This window comes from Schistocerca nitens, chromosome 6 (assembly GCF_023898315.1).
Source record: "Schistocerca nitens isolate TAMUIC-IGC-003100 chromosome 6, iqSchNite1.1, whole genome shotgun sequence".
In the NCBI taxonomy this organism is placed as follows: domain Eukaryota; kingdom Metazoa; phylum Arthropoda; class Insecta; order Orthoptera; family Acrididae; genus Schistocerca; species Schistocerca nitens.
Genome location: NC_064619.1, coordinates 355,933,556 through 355,948,576, shown reverse-complemented (window position 1 = coordinate 355,948,576; position 15,021 = coordinate 355,933,556). Strand labels below are relative to the sequence as shown.

At 44.6% G+C, this 15,021-nt stretch overlaps 2 protein-coding genes across 2 annotated transcripts in view; one reads left to right on the top strand and one right to left on the bottom strand.

Annotated features, from left to right (window-relative positions):
* LOC126262342 (putative beta-carotene-binding protein) overlaps positions 1–15,021 on the bottom strand; it is a 142,012-nt gene that overhangs the window by 54,885 nt on the left and 72,106 nt on the right. The gene's annotated exons all lie outside the window — the stretch shown is intronic.
* Positions 13,239–14,604, top strand: LOC126262341 (myb/SANT-like DNA-binding domain-containing protein 3). The gene is made up of 2 exons (XM_049958908.1): positions 13,239–13,474; positions 13,929–14,604. Exons 1-2 carry the CDS (start codon positions 13,303–13,305, stop codon positions 14,594–14,596), a joined length of 840 nt encoding a protein of 279 aa, XP_049814865.1. The 5' UTR covers positions 13,239–13,302; the 3' UTR covers positions 14,597–14,604.

Genomic DNA, 15,021 nt, shown 5'->3' with positions numbered 1-15,021 from the left:
GAAGTCTACGTCGTTGGCAAGTTTTAAATACCTGACGTAAATTCCAAAAGTATGCACCATGGTTCTGCATGCTCTTAGCAAATCAGAACTACATTATTAGGTACTACACCTCAAATAGCCCACCAAAATGCGGCCGTTTACCAGTTTTTAGAGTAAATACCTTCCGCCCGCATTCATTTCGAGATTTTCTTTGTTTCCTGAGCCTTGAAGTGCAATAAATTTTTATCAGGAGAGCAATATGACTTCTTTCCTTTATGGAAACGATTAGTCGTGGGCCAAGTGATGATTACATCCTGCGATGTGGGATGTATAGAAGAAATACCGTGGACATAGACTGATAATTGTCGTAGGTGACCAAATGCCTGCTAGATTAGTCATAAGCGTCTAAACGTGAGCGTCCATGGCCTATCGACAAAACGCGTAGGTCAGACGCTAGCCAGGTTTGTAACCATAATATCTGGAGTAGGCTACAGTGGAGTGTAAGACTGTGTCCATACTTGCTCTGATGTGAAAAGTGTCTCATTCCTGTACATAGCTCTGTGTGTTGTGAAATATACAGATGCACTAAAGGAATGATTGGAGCTGAGTTTCCGGTGGGTGCTGAGATTGTTACAGACGACGAGTAAGCTTCTGTTGGGCAAGGATGGAGCAGAAAATTTAAAAGTAACCATACCATCATTTACTGTTTGGCACAGTGTCATCTTTGTTGAATTGGGTGATACCATTTTAGACCGATTCTGCCAATTATATTACATCGACGGTCGAGTGAGGATAGTAAGTAGTCCAGACGAATGTTATACGACACTTTCTCCATGAGACTCTCAGATAGTATGTGGACTATGTGGTTATTACAAAAGGCAAGAAGTTATTCCTCACCACCATTACCAACTTATAGCTAATCCTGCCCCTCAATAGATGGCATTCTCCACAGGGAACACATTTGACATCTGGTGGCCTATCTTTCTCAGTACCGAATCTGTCCATGTAAGGACAGAGTAGAGCTACGGTTGGTGAGGATGAATATTAGAGTAAATAATCTGCCTGCCGTATGAGTTCGGAATCTACACTTTCGAGCAAACTTAGATGTCACAGAGTTCAACTTCACCGTCCCTCTGAACAAGACTCTGTTCAGTTTTAGGACATCTGATGCTTTATACTTTCTATCCAGTTCCGTCTGCGTTCAAATTTCATGCGCAGAAGAAATAAAAACCTTTTGGTGCTATAGATCATGCGACATATTACTTGTATTAGTTGGTTAGATATTATTTCGGAGGCGATGAATTTGTAGTCTGCAGAAATTGTGCTATATCGTACTGTATCTATAACCTAATTTTTACTGCGACATTTGAAATGTAGGACACGGATAATTTTCAGTTGCAGTCAGTGACAACATAAATAACTGTGTGTAACAGCTTGTGCACATGCGTATGGGATGATCATATACGCTCGATCATACATAAGGCAGATGACAGACTTTGGCGTAACGAAAAGTCACAGAAACTTGGAAAAGCTAAAGAATGAAATATAGGTTTATAGGAACCTTTGAGCTATGTTCCGACACTTTTATAATTGTCTTCTCCGGAAGGAATAATGAGCTTTGTTACGCCACATGCTCATGAAGTAAATTGAAAAAAGCTAAACGCCTCTTTTCGTATGAGACACTCATTTTACAAAGTCAAACAATCACAAGCCATTACTTAGGAATACAGCAACAGAGTATTTTAGAAGTGTAGTGTTGCGGAATAGTAAAGAGTTGGAAACATGGAATATTGTCAAAATTTCGTTGCCTATGGCAAGAGCCAGAGGCAGTAGGTTAGCCAAGAGGTAAGAGGATTGCACATGTATCGGAATGTCTCATCACGCTGGGGCAGTAGCCTGGTTACACACAACAGGCGAGAGAGAATTGCTTAGGATGCGGGTTTGTGTTAGACGGAGACTTCGTAGAGTGTAAGACAGAGGTATAGCGTCAGCCGTATTGCATGTCATAACTTCGCATAAGTCTGACTTAACAACATGTAACTCTGTCACAAGAACACCTTAGGGGTGAGTACGACAGATAAATCAGCAGTATAAGTGGAACAAATGCGTTCATTACAAACGAGCATGACGTCAGGACGTCGCTCGTGCATTCTTTAAATACGCCAGCTTTGATAGCAACAAGGCACTCGCAGTTAGACTTGCAGTTATATGTGTACTGGGACGCTGCATGGCGCTCAGCTCGGTGATCGACATGTTAATCTTTATTAAGGAGATGTTGCAGTAAGGACGGCCCATCCAGCTGCAGACGTGACGGGAGAGTACCACCTCTGGTCCTCTCTACCACCACTCTCAATTATCAACCCAAGATTAGCAGACATCGCAGCAGACTCGCTCGCCATCAATGCTGACCACATCAGTGAGCCGTCGTCGAGATCGTGCAGGGCCTATGCCCTGTGCATCCGCCGTCACAATCAGGTGAGCCGACGATCTGGGGTACTGCAGCCCTTTCCGCCTGTCCACCGCGGACGAGCCACCAGCAGGAGCAGGGAAGAAGACGTGGTGGGATAGAGTACACTCTGCACTACGAGAACGCTTCTCATGCCGACAGCGCCGGAGTTCCAATCCGGAGCCTCCTAAGCGCAGCAGCCTGCTGTCCACCGCCGAGCTGGCCGGCCAGCCGGGCGCCGCCACCCACGCGCGGCCGAAGTAAGGGCATTCCACCGCGATGCGTAGCCAAGACTGATGCGGCCCGGTGCTGGTGTCATCGCTCCGAGTCAGCGAGGACTCGGTGAAGGTCGTTGATATCACCCAGCTCAGCCAGCTTGTGTTATGCGGGCCACATTGTACTCAGCAGGAATAAAGGTGTCATGAATTAATAATGTTTCTTTGACGTGTCTGACTTGTGCACAGTCATTTCCTAACGTCCTGTCAACTGGAGAGGTCACCCCTCTGCTTCCATTCCACCGTAGGCGACCGGGACCACCGGGGCGCCTACAGATTTGGTGTCAGAAGTCCTTGTGCCCACCGCCTACGGATATCGTATCAGAAGTGTTCGAACCGCCCACTACAGTGCTGGCCTGCTGATCTGGTATCTGGAGTCGTCGACACCGCCACTGCAGGACTGACACCACAAAGTTGCGGTCAGAACTGTCGACTCTACGCAGCCTTGTGGTAAGTGCATGAGGCGATTTTTGTTAATAATTATGGATACACGTTCTTTGTTGGGAGTGCACTTTGTGAGACCTGCGGAAACAGCAGATTTATCTGAGTTTAAGGGAAACAGTTGGGAAACGTACTTGGTACCAGTCAGATGTACTGTGGGTAATTTAATGGGGCATGGGGAGCCATGCACGAACTTTGTACCAGTAGAATGTTCAATTTGTAGACGGTTTGGTCACGCAGCGCACACTTGTAGAGAGTGTCGCTGGGCAACAACAAGGCGGAAGAATTAATTTTGTTTAGTTGTGCTTTGTGAGTCTTGTTTGTCTTTTGTGTGTAGTGCTCAACTGTGACAAAGGAGTTGAGTAGCTAGTGTAGTTATTGTTCTGATGAGTAAATTCAGTATAGAGTAAGTTGTTGGTAATTTGCACAAATCATGACGGAAACGTGATCCGTTAGTACTGAAATGAGTATAGCTGCTCTGATGGAGCAAGTCTCAAAATAGTTAGAAGAGAATGGGCAGAATAAGTTAAATCATGTTGAATTAATGACGCAAATGGAGACCTTGCGTTCGGCGCAAGGTTCGCAAACGGGTTCAAGTGGGTGCAAGTCAGTAGCAATGTCCAACCTTGCAATATATTCTTTAGTAGCTGACCTGATCACGCCTTTCTCGTGTAAAACAACAGAGGATGTCACAGAGTTCATTAACGATGTTTTGGCAACAGCTGCAATGAGCAATTGGTCGGACGTAACTACGTTACGTATGGCAAATTTGCGACTTGCAGTGGAAGCCAAGACGTTCGTGATGTACCATGAGACGCTTAGTAAGGCGAGCACGTTTGAAGAATTGGCAGATGGGTTACGACAAAGATATCGTAAGCAGAAGAGTGCAAGTTTTTTAGGGAGAAGTTAGCTAATTTGACACAGAAGGTCAATCAGACAGTGGAGTCTTTTTCAGATTGGATACAGAAAATTAATTCGCAGACCTATGATTTATCGGGTAATCCTGATGCGGATCGTGTATTACTACAAGAGGCAGAAAACAGAGCCCTCGATATATTGCTCAGGGGAATTCCTGCAGAATGTCTCGTAGGGTTAGGATGGAGAATCCAGGGGATTTAGCTGCAGCACTGCGTATTGCAACGCATCTGCAGGAGATAGACATTGCAAGAAGGGTTCGCAATGATAAATGCATCTTTGCGTCGGAGAGGAATTGTTACCATTGTGGGAGGAGAGATCACGTGAAGGCTCAATGCAGACAGCCGTAGTGCTATGCTTGTAAACGCTACGCTCACAAGGCGAATGAGTGTCGTAGTAAGCAGAATGGTAACGCGAATAAACAGGAAAAAGTGTTAAACGGGAACGGGAGTGTTTCGTCGGTCGGAAGACATTCCCGGTAAGCAGAAGTACGGTGAAAACTAGTACAGAGACTGATTGTTGCTTGATGGGTGTTGTAAGGAATAACAGATGTAAGTTTTTGATTGATAGAGGGGCACATGTATCTGTTGCTAGTCTAGACCTCGTGGGTAGGAGAAGACTAGGTACTTCTAGGTATAGATTACGTGGAGTAGGGAATAATGAGTTGCAATCATTGGGTACAACACAGCTCGTTTTTAAGATTGGAACTCTAGAGTTCGGAGAGCAAATGGAAGTGTTGACAACCGTGGGACTAGGATATTCTGTGATTCTTTGACTGGACTTCCTCGATAAACACCATGCCAAAATTAGTCTTTCACAGCGTACAGTTGAACTTAGTGGAAACTTGTTTTCAATGGGTACAACAGCTGTAAATGTTTCTACGTCGCGAGGTGCATCCGTTGCTAAGATGTCACCAATTGAACCGCGTACAAGGGCATTAAATATGATTACGCATATCAAACTGCCTTCGCGTACAGGCAAGTTAGTTTGGTTGTCAGTAGGTACCGATGTACCACAGCAGAGAGCAATGAAGCATTGGATGAAATGCATTGTTTTATTAGGAGGAGCGTTGCGCGCGTAACGGATATAAATGGGGAACTGATGATTCCGGTCAGTGTAGATAATTTTGGGGCAGATGAAGTGAATCTCCCAAAGAGTTTAGTGGTAGCAAGTTTGGAAATACTCGACGATGAGGATATAGGTGAATACCAAGGTGATTATAACGTCAAGCATACCGTCAAGGCATCTGTACTACGTGATAAGATTCGTCATTTGGAGAATGGTGATCGGAAAGCTATGGAAGCTTTTTATTAGAGTATTTAGATCTGTTTAATTCAGAAGGTCCATTACCAGCAACTCCTATTACACAGCACCGTATACGACAGGCGATAATCCGCCGGTCTATTGAAAACCATACAGGATAGCGAAACACCTACAACCACCAGTGGAAGAATTTATTAATCAACAGCTAAGGGACGGTATTATAGACAACAGTGAAAGCCCGTGGTCTGCCAACGTAGTGGAAGTTCCTAAGAAGTCATTGGACGGTACTAAAAAGTATAGTTTTGTTGCGACTATCGTTTTTTGAACGCACGAAGTGTAACAGATGTGTATCCAATATCGAACATCACGGAAACATTGGACAACCTAGGTCGGTGTAAATATTTTTCGACACTAGATCTAAAGAGTGGGTACCATCCGATAGAGGTGTCCCGAGGATGGACCGAAGACGGCCTTTACAACAAGCCTTGGTCACTTTCAGTATCGCAGAAAGTCATTTGGGTTGAAAAACGCTCCTGCTACTTTCCAGCGTCTGTTAGATGGTGTGCTTCGGGGACTGAAACCGAAGATTGCTATGGTATACCTCGATGATGTTACTTTTTCGCGTAATATAGAAGAGCATGTGGAACGACTGAACGAAGTATTTACTAGGCTAAGAGCGGCAAATCTCACGCTTAATGTCGAGAAATGTCAGTTGGCTCAGACGCAAGCGACTTATCTTGGGCATATTATCAGTCAGGATGGGGTAAGAACGGATCCTCGTCTAACGTCGGGTGTGCGTGGTTTTCCAGTACGACAGACCACTAAACAAGTTCAGCAATATGTCGGTTTATGTAATTACTACAGACGATATGTAAAGGGGTTCGCGGAAATTGCACATCCATTAACGAGATTGTTAAAGAAAGGTATTAAGTTTGAATGGACAGCACAGTGTCAGGAGGCATTCGAGATGCTCAAACAGATACTAACATCAGACCCAGTGTTAATACTTCTTGATTTCGAACAAGAGTTCATACTATCTTGTGATGCTAGTAGTAGTGCTGTAGCTTGTATTCTTTCTCAGAGGGTTAATGGACAGGAACATCCAGTGGCTTATGCTTCCAGGCAACTGAATAAGGCAGAGGAGAATTATTCAACTACAGAGAAAGAAATGTTAGCAGTGATTTACGGTATCTCGTATTTTCGCTGTTATTTATATGGGCGTAAGTTCAAGGTGATTACAGATCACGCAGCACTGAACTGGTTGTTGGAGCTGAAACATTCTTCGAGTTCTTTAACGAGATGGGCGCTGAAACTAAGTGAATTTGACTATGAGGTAATTCACAAACCAGGGGTAAAACATACGAATGCAGATGCGCTTAGTAGCTGTACAAGTTGTGGGCATAAGTGAGAAGGAGTGGATAAAGGCGCAAGCCACTGACAGAGAGTGTCAATTGTTCCGAACGCAACCGCAGTTTGAAATGCAGAATGGGTTGCTTTGCAGGAAGACGAGATGCGGACTACGCGTCGTAGTACCGGAGTCACTGAGGGAAGAAGTGTTGAAACAAGCGCACGGCCATGTATTGTCGGGTCATGGTGGTAAACGAACGACTGATAGACGGGTACCTGAAAGGTTTTGGTGGAAGACACGTCGCAATGACATAGAGCAGTATGTGCAAAATTGTATACCGTGTGCGCAGAGAGCAGATTTAAGTCATGAGAAAATTCAGTTACAGAGACTACCTGAAGCGGATCGTCTGTTCGCATTCATAGGATAAGACGTAATCGGAGCATTTAACAAGGCCTAAGTGGGTAATCGATACGTATTAACAGTGTTATATCATCTTCTCCCGATACCTGGTAATGGTAGCTATTCCAGATCAGAAGGCAAGCACTGTTGCGCAAGCCTTAGTAAATAACTGGTTGCTGAAGTATGGTGTGCCTGATACTATAATTACCGATCAGGGTAGTAACTTTATGTCGGAGCTGATGAAGCAGTTATGCCGTTTATTGAAAGTTAAGAAATGCGTACAAGCCCATTTCATCCTCAGTCGAATGGGCCAACAGAACGAGTTCATAGGACGTTAGTTAAGATGATTAGTGATTACGTAAATTCAGAACACACGGATTGGGACGTGTGTTTAAATGTGTTGACAAGATCATATAACGCGAAAGTTCATACGGGAACGGAGATCTCTCCGTATGATGTAATTTATGGTCAGAAAATGCCATCACCATTTGATGTTCTCAAATCTCAGGTAGGTTCACAGGATGAGTCAGAGAAGAATTCCGCCAAGAAATTGAGAGAGATTTGGCAAAGGGTACGGCGTGCTAATACTAAAGCTTTGGAGAAACACGAAAGTATTGGGCAAAGAACAAGTAAACTGCCGCAATGCAGAATCGGTCAATGGGTATTGTTGGCTAATCCTTATGTTCCGAAGCGTAAAACGAATAAGTTTTTGACGTAATTTTCTGGACCGTATCAGGTAAATGAAATAGTGTCTCCAGTGAACGTAAAGTTGCAGTTACCAACCAAGTCGTCAGTAGTTCGTGTGAGTAGGATTAAGCTGTTTAAGGGGGCAGTGGATGCGTTATCACATATTCCTCCAGCAGTAACAAAGGGTGTGAGGGTACCGAAGCTAAAAGAACAGCGGAGGAACGTTCCTTACGCACTTAGGTCTAGGGATAAGTAGTGTCCTCGGGGCGGAACATGTCGTATTTATTGTTATTAGGTAATAGGGTATATGTAGTTTTTACTTGTCATTTGTGTGTTTTAGACGTGGTAAGGAAGGGAGCGATTGACATGGCTTCCTTTTCCTTCAGGTGCCATGCCAGGATGTGTCCCAGGCAACTTTTCGTCAGTCTGGTACTGCTACACCGTTGCGGTGGAGTGGTGGTGCAGGTGCAACCCTAGATAAGGGAATTTTGTTTGCAAGACAATTAGATGTGGTATTGTCAAGCCGCAGGTGGACAATTGTGTTCACGTATAATATATGGGGAGTGAGGAATGATGTACGGACACTACAGGATAGGTTTACGGCGCTACAGGCGGCCATGGAGAAGGAGGGGTTGTTTCAAGACATACGGAAAGAGTATCAAGAATGGAAGCTCTCTTACGAAAAGCTGAGAAGGCAGCTGCAACAAGTAACGGAAGTGGTCCCGCAAACGCTAGTTCGCAGGAAACGAGGGTGGTTGGATGCAGGGGGAAAATTGCTGTAAACAGTGTTTGGAACCGCGGACGAGGAAGATATAAGGAGCTTAAATAGTACGGTGGGGGAGGTGCAGGAGTTGGCAAATGAGACAAAGTCGAAAGTGGATTGGCACACGACACGTATAGGTAATATGGAGCAGGGGATATTGAATGTCACTAGAACAGTGAGGGAGTTGACGTCAGACCGGGAACGGTATGCAGCACATACCAGGAAAGTGTTGAATAGGGATATAGAGGCCATTCAGGCGAGATTGAGCCGAATAGACGGGAAAATACAAGTAGCAGCTTTATTGGGGGCATTAGCAGACAGGGTGGATGATGAGCGTGTAGAATTGGAAGCGTTATATGAAGCTATGCATCACGCAGTGCGTGGGCAATTGATTGCCACTTTGTTAGGTCCAGATCATATGCTGAAGGCGTTGCTGAAAGCGCAGAAAGAATTCTCAGAAGGAGTGCGTCAGGTCGTGCCTCCGGCGAAGCGGAATTTACCGTTATTCTATCGCATGTCCAAAGTGAGAGTAATTACGGATCAGGCGAGTATACACGTAGAAGTGCAAATACCAGAGATGGGTATCAATTCGCGATACCCGTGTTATACAGTACACCTGTATCCAATTAGATGGGGTGCACTTGGGAAGTGGGTGAAAGTTCAAACTCGGGAAATGTTGTTAGTGTCAAGACAGAGGAGTGCTCATGTGGTAATGTGTACGGAAGATTTGACAGACTGTTTCAGGGGAAGTGTTTTTATTTGTCCAGCAAAAGAGGTTGCAACCAACAATCATTCGTGTGAGATGCAGTTGTTCTTGGGGAATATGGGAACCTTAGAATGTGAAAATAAGTTGTTACTTCTGAGACCAAAATTTCAGAAAATTGGGGAACATTGGATTTACTCTGTGTTCAAACTAGAGACCACAGATGCCACTTGTTACAGAAATGGTAGATTGACAGATATAGCAAAGCTTGAATTGCAGGGCAGTGGGTTATTGATTAATGCACTGGATGTGAAATAGTGGGGAAGCAATTTCACCTACCAGCTACTTTCACAGGTACAACAATGATTAACGTGGCACAGCCTATCTTGTATTAACCAGAAGAACCACCACACACATTGCCTCGCCAGAACCTAACGTTTATTAACAAGTCCTTGGATCCCACATTGCTGCTATCTTTAGATAGCCTGATTATCTCAGAAAAAGAGCAGATCTCAGTTAATCAACTACTGCAGCACGTGCAGCAACATCGGGAGAAACAAAACCAAAACACAATTACATTTGGTGTGTCAACGACTAGCATAATCTCAGTTCTAGTGTTTATTTCTGCAACTTACTTTTGTATACGGAAAAAGATGTCTTGTTCTGAAATAACAACTGTACATCAAATACCTATGGGATGGATTAGGAATAGTGGCACGTAATAGAAATAGATAACCAATGATAAGATTGGAATCAGTGTTAAGTGTAAATAGATTATTAGCGGATAAGGATAGTTTGACAGTGTTGAAGGAGTAGTTGGAAGATACCTGTAGTGCATAAGGAAGTATGACATGCACAACCAGTAACTCCAGAACTGTAAAATTCGGGACGAATTTTCTTAAAGGAGGGGGATGGGTAGTGTCATGGAATAGTAAAGAGTTGAAAACGTGGAATATTGTCAAAGTTTCGTTGCCTATGCCGAGTGCCAGAGGTAGTAGGTTAGCCAAGAGGTAAGAGGATTGCACATGTATTGGAATGTGTCGTCACGCAGGGGCAGTGGCCTGGTTACACTCAACAGGCGAGAGAGAATTGCTTAGCACGCGGGTTTGTGTTAGACGGAGACTTTCGTAGAGTGTAAGACAGACGTATAGCGTCATCTGTACAGCATTTCAAAACTTCGCGTAAGTCTGCTGTAACAACACGTAACTCTGTCACAAGAACACCTAGGGGGTGAGTACGACAGATAAATCAGCAGTTTAAGTAGAACGAATGCGTTCTTTACAAACGAGCATGACGTCAGGACATCGCTCATGCTTCCTTCAAATACGCCAGCTTTGATAGCAACACGGCACTCGCAGTTAGACTTGCAGTTATATGTGTACTGGGACGCTGCATAGCGCTCAGCTCGGTAATCGACATGTTAATCTTTATTAAGGAGAAGTTGCAGTAAGGGCGGCCCATCCAGCAGCAGACGTGACGGGACAGTACCACCTCTGGTCCTCTCTGCTGCCACTGGCAATCATCAACCTAGGATTAGCAGACATCGCAGCAGACTCGCTCGCCACCAATGCTGACCACATCAGTGAGCCGTCGTCGAGATAGTGCAGGGCCTATGCCCTGTGCATCTGCCGTCACAACCAGGTGAGCCGACGATGTTGGGGTACTGCAGCCCGTTCCACCCATCCACCGCAGACGAGCCACCAGCAGGAGCAGGGAAGAAGACGGGACGGGATAGAGTTCACTCTGCACTACGAGAATGCTTCTCGTGCCGACAGCGTCGGGACTCCAACCTGGAGCCTCCTACGCGCAGCGGCCTGGTGTCCGCCGCCGAACCGGCCGGCTAGCCGGGCACTGCCACCCACGTGCAGCCGAGTAAGTGCAATCCACCACTACGTCAAAGCACACGGCCCTGCACTAGCAAGACTGGTGCGGCCCGGAGCTGGTGTCATCGCTCCGAGTCAGCGAGGACTCGGGGGAAGGTCGTTGATATCACCAAGCTCAGCCATATTGTTTTACTCGGACCACATTGTACTCGGCAGGAATAACGGTGTCATGAATTGTTAATGTTTCTTTGGCATTTCTGACGCGTCCACAGTCATTTCCTAGCATCCTGTCAACTAGAGGGGTCCCTGCTTGACTTCCAGACCACCGTAGGCGACCGGGATCACCAGGGCGCCTACAGATGTGAAGGTAAATGATATACACTTCTCCTTTCTGAATAAGACAATTTAGCACCACTTAGACCTCGGTCAGTGACAGCAATAAACCCTTAATTGCAGCTGGTTAGCTGATTCCTTCAATCTTTCGAAGTTTACTGACTTGCTGTTTGTGAATTTACAACCTTTTTCTTAAGTTTTGTGACGGCACAGGTTTGCTTGACTTAGGGGGAGTGTCACCGAGATGCTGAAGAGCCTGAACTGGCAAACGCTTGAGATAGATGACTGCTGTCTGGAAAGATTTCTTTCATAGTTTCGAGAACGGGTCTCAAGCGAAGAATCTAGACATGATTTTCAGTGACCTGGGTTATGTCTAGGAATTCTGCCTACTAGGTTTGCTAGACAAACACTCAAACAACTTGTATTAATAAGTTTTATTACAATAAGAAAACTACAAATGCTCAACTTTGATGAATGTGTCGCAAGCGACATTCAGGTTAATCAGTCTTCTTCAGAATAGACAAATAAAGTGTGCTTTGGCCCCACTGATGTGCCTAATACTTAAGCTGCTATCCATGTCCGTAACATAGAAGCTGCTATTGAAGTGCCTAACGTTGACTCTGCTATCCAGGTGAGTAATCTTGGAGTTGTTATTGAAATGGGCCATTACCAGTCGGTCGCGGCGCTTATGTCCGCTTCACATAAGGGCCGTTACTTTCGATTTGTCGTCTTGGAAGGGGGTCGGTCAGTATGCAACTGGCTCACCCCTTGTCATAGCCTTCTTTGCTCTGTCGTTCCCGACTGGCGTACCGACGCTAACTTACGCCGGAAGATTCTGTGTGTCACTCTCGTAGGCAATGAGCAGTCGAGATTTGGCTAAATACAGCCCACGCACAGATGCATTTAAACAATCATTTATTTCAAGCTCTATATGTAATTTGAATAGAAAGATGCCCTACTAAGGAGTAGCGGAGGAGGCGAAGGCTCTGTCTCCATGGGGTCCTCCCGCGGTATCGTGATGAAACCCTCTGGCGGCTGTTGTAGCGGCAATGTCCTCGCGATCCGTGAATCTGGGGGAAGGGAAACAGAAGCACCAACGTGCACATGAAAGTGGTGAGTTTGATAGAGATGTCAGCGCTCCAATCCGTCTGGTCCTGAAATGAGATACATGTATGCGCCGAGTCGACGAAGGATCTGGCCTCTCGCCCACTGTCTGCTGCCGTTAAAAAGCTTGAAAAACACAACATCATGCAGCGCGAAGCGATACTTGAGGCTTTCCTTCAGCGCCGGATGCTGAGGAGGGTTGAGCAGGTGGAGCAACGTCCAATGACGGCGGTAGTGAAGCAATTCCACTGGCGATGGCCCATCTCGTGTATGCGCATGGTGGGAGACGAGCAACAGTTGCAATGTTTGATTCCTGGTGTGTGCGGTGCGATGTTTGGCCATCTGGTGGTAGAAGGTTCTGACAAATGTAGCACTTTGCCGTTTGACTGCGGATGTAACGGTGCACCAGTTAGATGCTGTACGATATTGCGTTCACAAAATGTTTCAAATTCATTTGACGTGAACTGAAGTGCCTCGTCCGACACTATTGGCCGAGTGCACCAACCCCGGTCAAAAAGCATGATAACCAAGGTCCCGTGATCATGGTTAAAAGTAAATCGCGTTTAAAATGTTTCTGCAGTGCACCAACGTTAATCGCTGGTCAGCAAACCGTCGTCAGCCAACTGTGCATTTGACCGCGGTTAACTCTCTACATTGCAATGGAACGTGCCCTGGCAACGCAAAGATGTTTGTAAACAAGAAATTGCACAGATAATCGCTGGTGCCACGTTCTATCTTTGCTGTTTTTTCCGTCGACGAGCAGAAGTGTGTTTACGTACCTCGGTACCTATTTCTGATCTGTTGGTTTCTTTTTTGGAGAATAATGGAGAATAAAAGAAGAACACCGAATTTCTCGAAGTACGAGATAGATGTACTTCTTGAACTGGTGGGTGCAAATGCATCCGTTCTTGAAAATAAGAAAACCGACGGCTGCAGCTTAAAAGAAAAACAGGCAATGTGGTCCCATGTGGAGGCGCAATTTAATTCTACTCCTGGTAAGTTTACTCATAAATAAATAACTTTTCTATGTTCATCGTAAGCGTAGGATGTGGGACACACTGGCCTTTAGTTTGAAATTTAAAACTGTTATTGGCGTACCACTGAAATACGTGATAGGACTATGCACATTTACGGTTGGAATTGTTTTGTTAGTTTTAAATTTAAAATCCAATGCCGTGCTACTGTTAACTAAATATTATGTGACTAACGGAAGCTTTTATGTTGAAAATTGTGAACATACGTTTCTCACTTAGCCCTGTGCCGTATTCTTCATATATGCCTATACCACTTTCTTTTTAATGAACTGATATGTAAGCAAAAGCCATATACAGATCTTAGATTTTTATTGCAGTTATAAGTTAAGAGCCTTAGAATGCAAAATGGACTTATGAATGCAAATAATATAAGAATTAATTTATGGTACTACAAACTACATTTATTTAATTTCAGGTGTGACAAAAAGGTCCTGTGACAGGCTGAAAACCTGTTATGAAAATATGAAAAGAAGACTTCGAAAAGACCTTGCAGAAGAAAAGGTGGAAGTGTATAAAACAGGTGGGGGGAAGCCTACCCAAAAAACCACGATCCATGATCGGGCTAAACTATTAGAAATTGTTGGTTCCTCAATGAAACCGTTAACAAATGCATATGATTCCGATGCACAGTTCAGCATGATTGTGGATGTTGTAAACATGGAGAGCAGTGAAGTGCAGTGCAGTGAGAATACGCCACCTGCTTCAGTTGTCGAGTTAGCAGAGTGCACACAACCTAGCACTTCCCACACACCTGTCGTATTATTAAGTAAAGAGACACCAAATAATGTTCTGGCGGATGTCACCCAGTTGCAATCTGTTTCACAGTCTCCTGATCAACCGAATAAAAACATTTGCACGCCAAAAAATACATGGAGTCGTCGCAGGATGCCTGCAAAACCAAGGCCATCAGGTTCGGGAACAGTGATTGACAATGTGTGCAAGAAGAGAGTGGAACTTCTGGAGGCCCAATTACTCATGATGAAGGCAGAGCACCAAAAGGAGATGAGGATAAAAAATTTAAAGATTCTGGCCCTTAAAGAAAAACTGAAGTACTGGAAGAAGAAAAATGCCAGTGACACGTGACTTTTTTTTTCCTGTGACAGTGATTTTTTTTTAATTTTTTGTGCGATGTTGTATTTTGTCTAACGTATTAAAGTTGTCTCACAGTTCAAATTCTTTCTCTGTGTTTGTCCTGTTAGTGATACTGCTACTATGGTAGCAGAGGGAAAGTGCTCCAAATCATAATTTTGTGTGTGCCATTTTCCGTGCAATAATCTGCACCAGGTAATGTTTATAATGGGAACCTATATCTTTTACGACAATAGAATTTGAATTGAGGCATGTTGAGAAATACATTGCTGTGGTGGGTTCCCTTTTCTGCAAAAGTAAGCATAGCATATGTGGCTTTCCTAGCCATACCACTTGGTAATGTGTGTGGTGGAAACCTGTAACATTTATCATAACAGTATTTGTAGAGAGGCATTATTGAATAATACATTGCTAATATG

Coding starts and splice junctions, on each gene's coding strand:
- LOC126262341 (XM_049958908.1), top strand. CDS start 13,303: ATGGAGAATAAAAGAAGAACACCGAATTTCTCGAAGTACGAGATAGAT. Junction 13,475..13,928: donor GCAATTTAATTCTACTCCTG/GTAAGTTTACTC, acceptor ATTTAATTTCAG/GTGTGACAAAAAGGTCCTGT.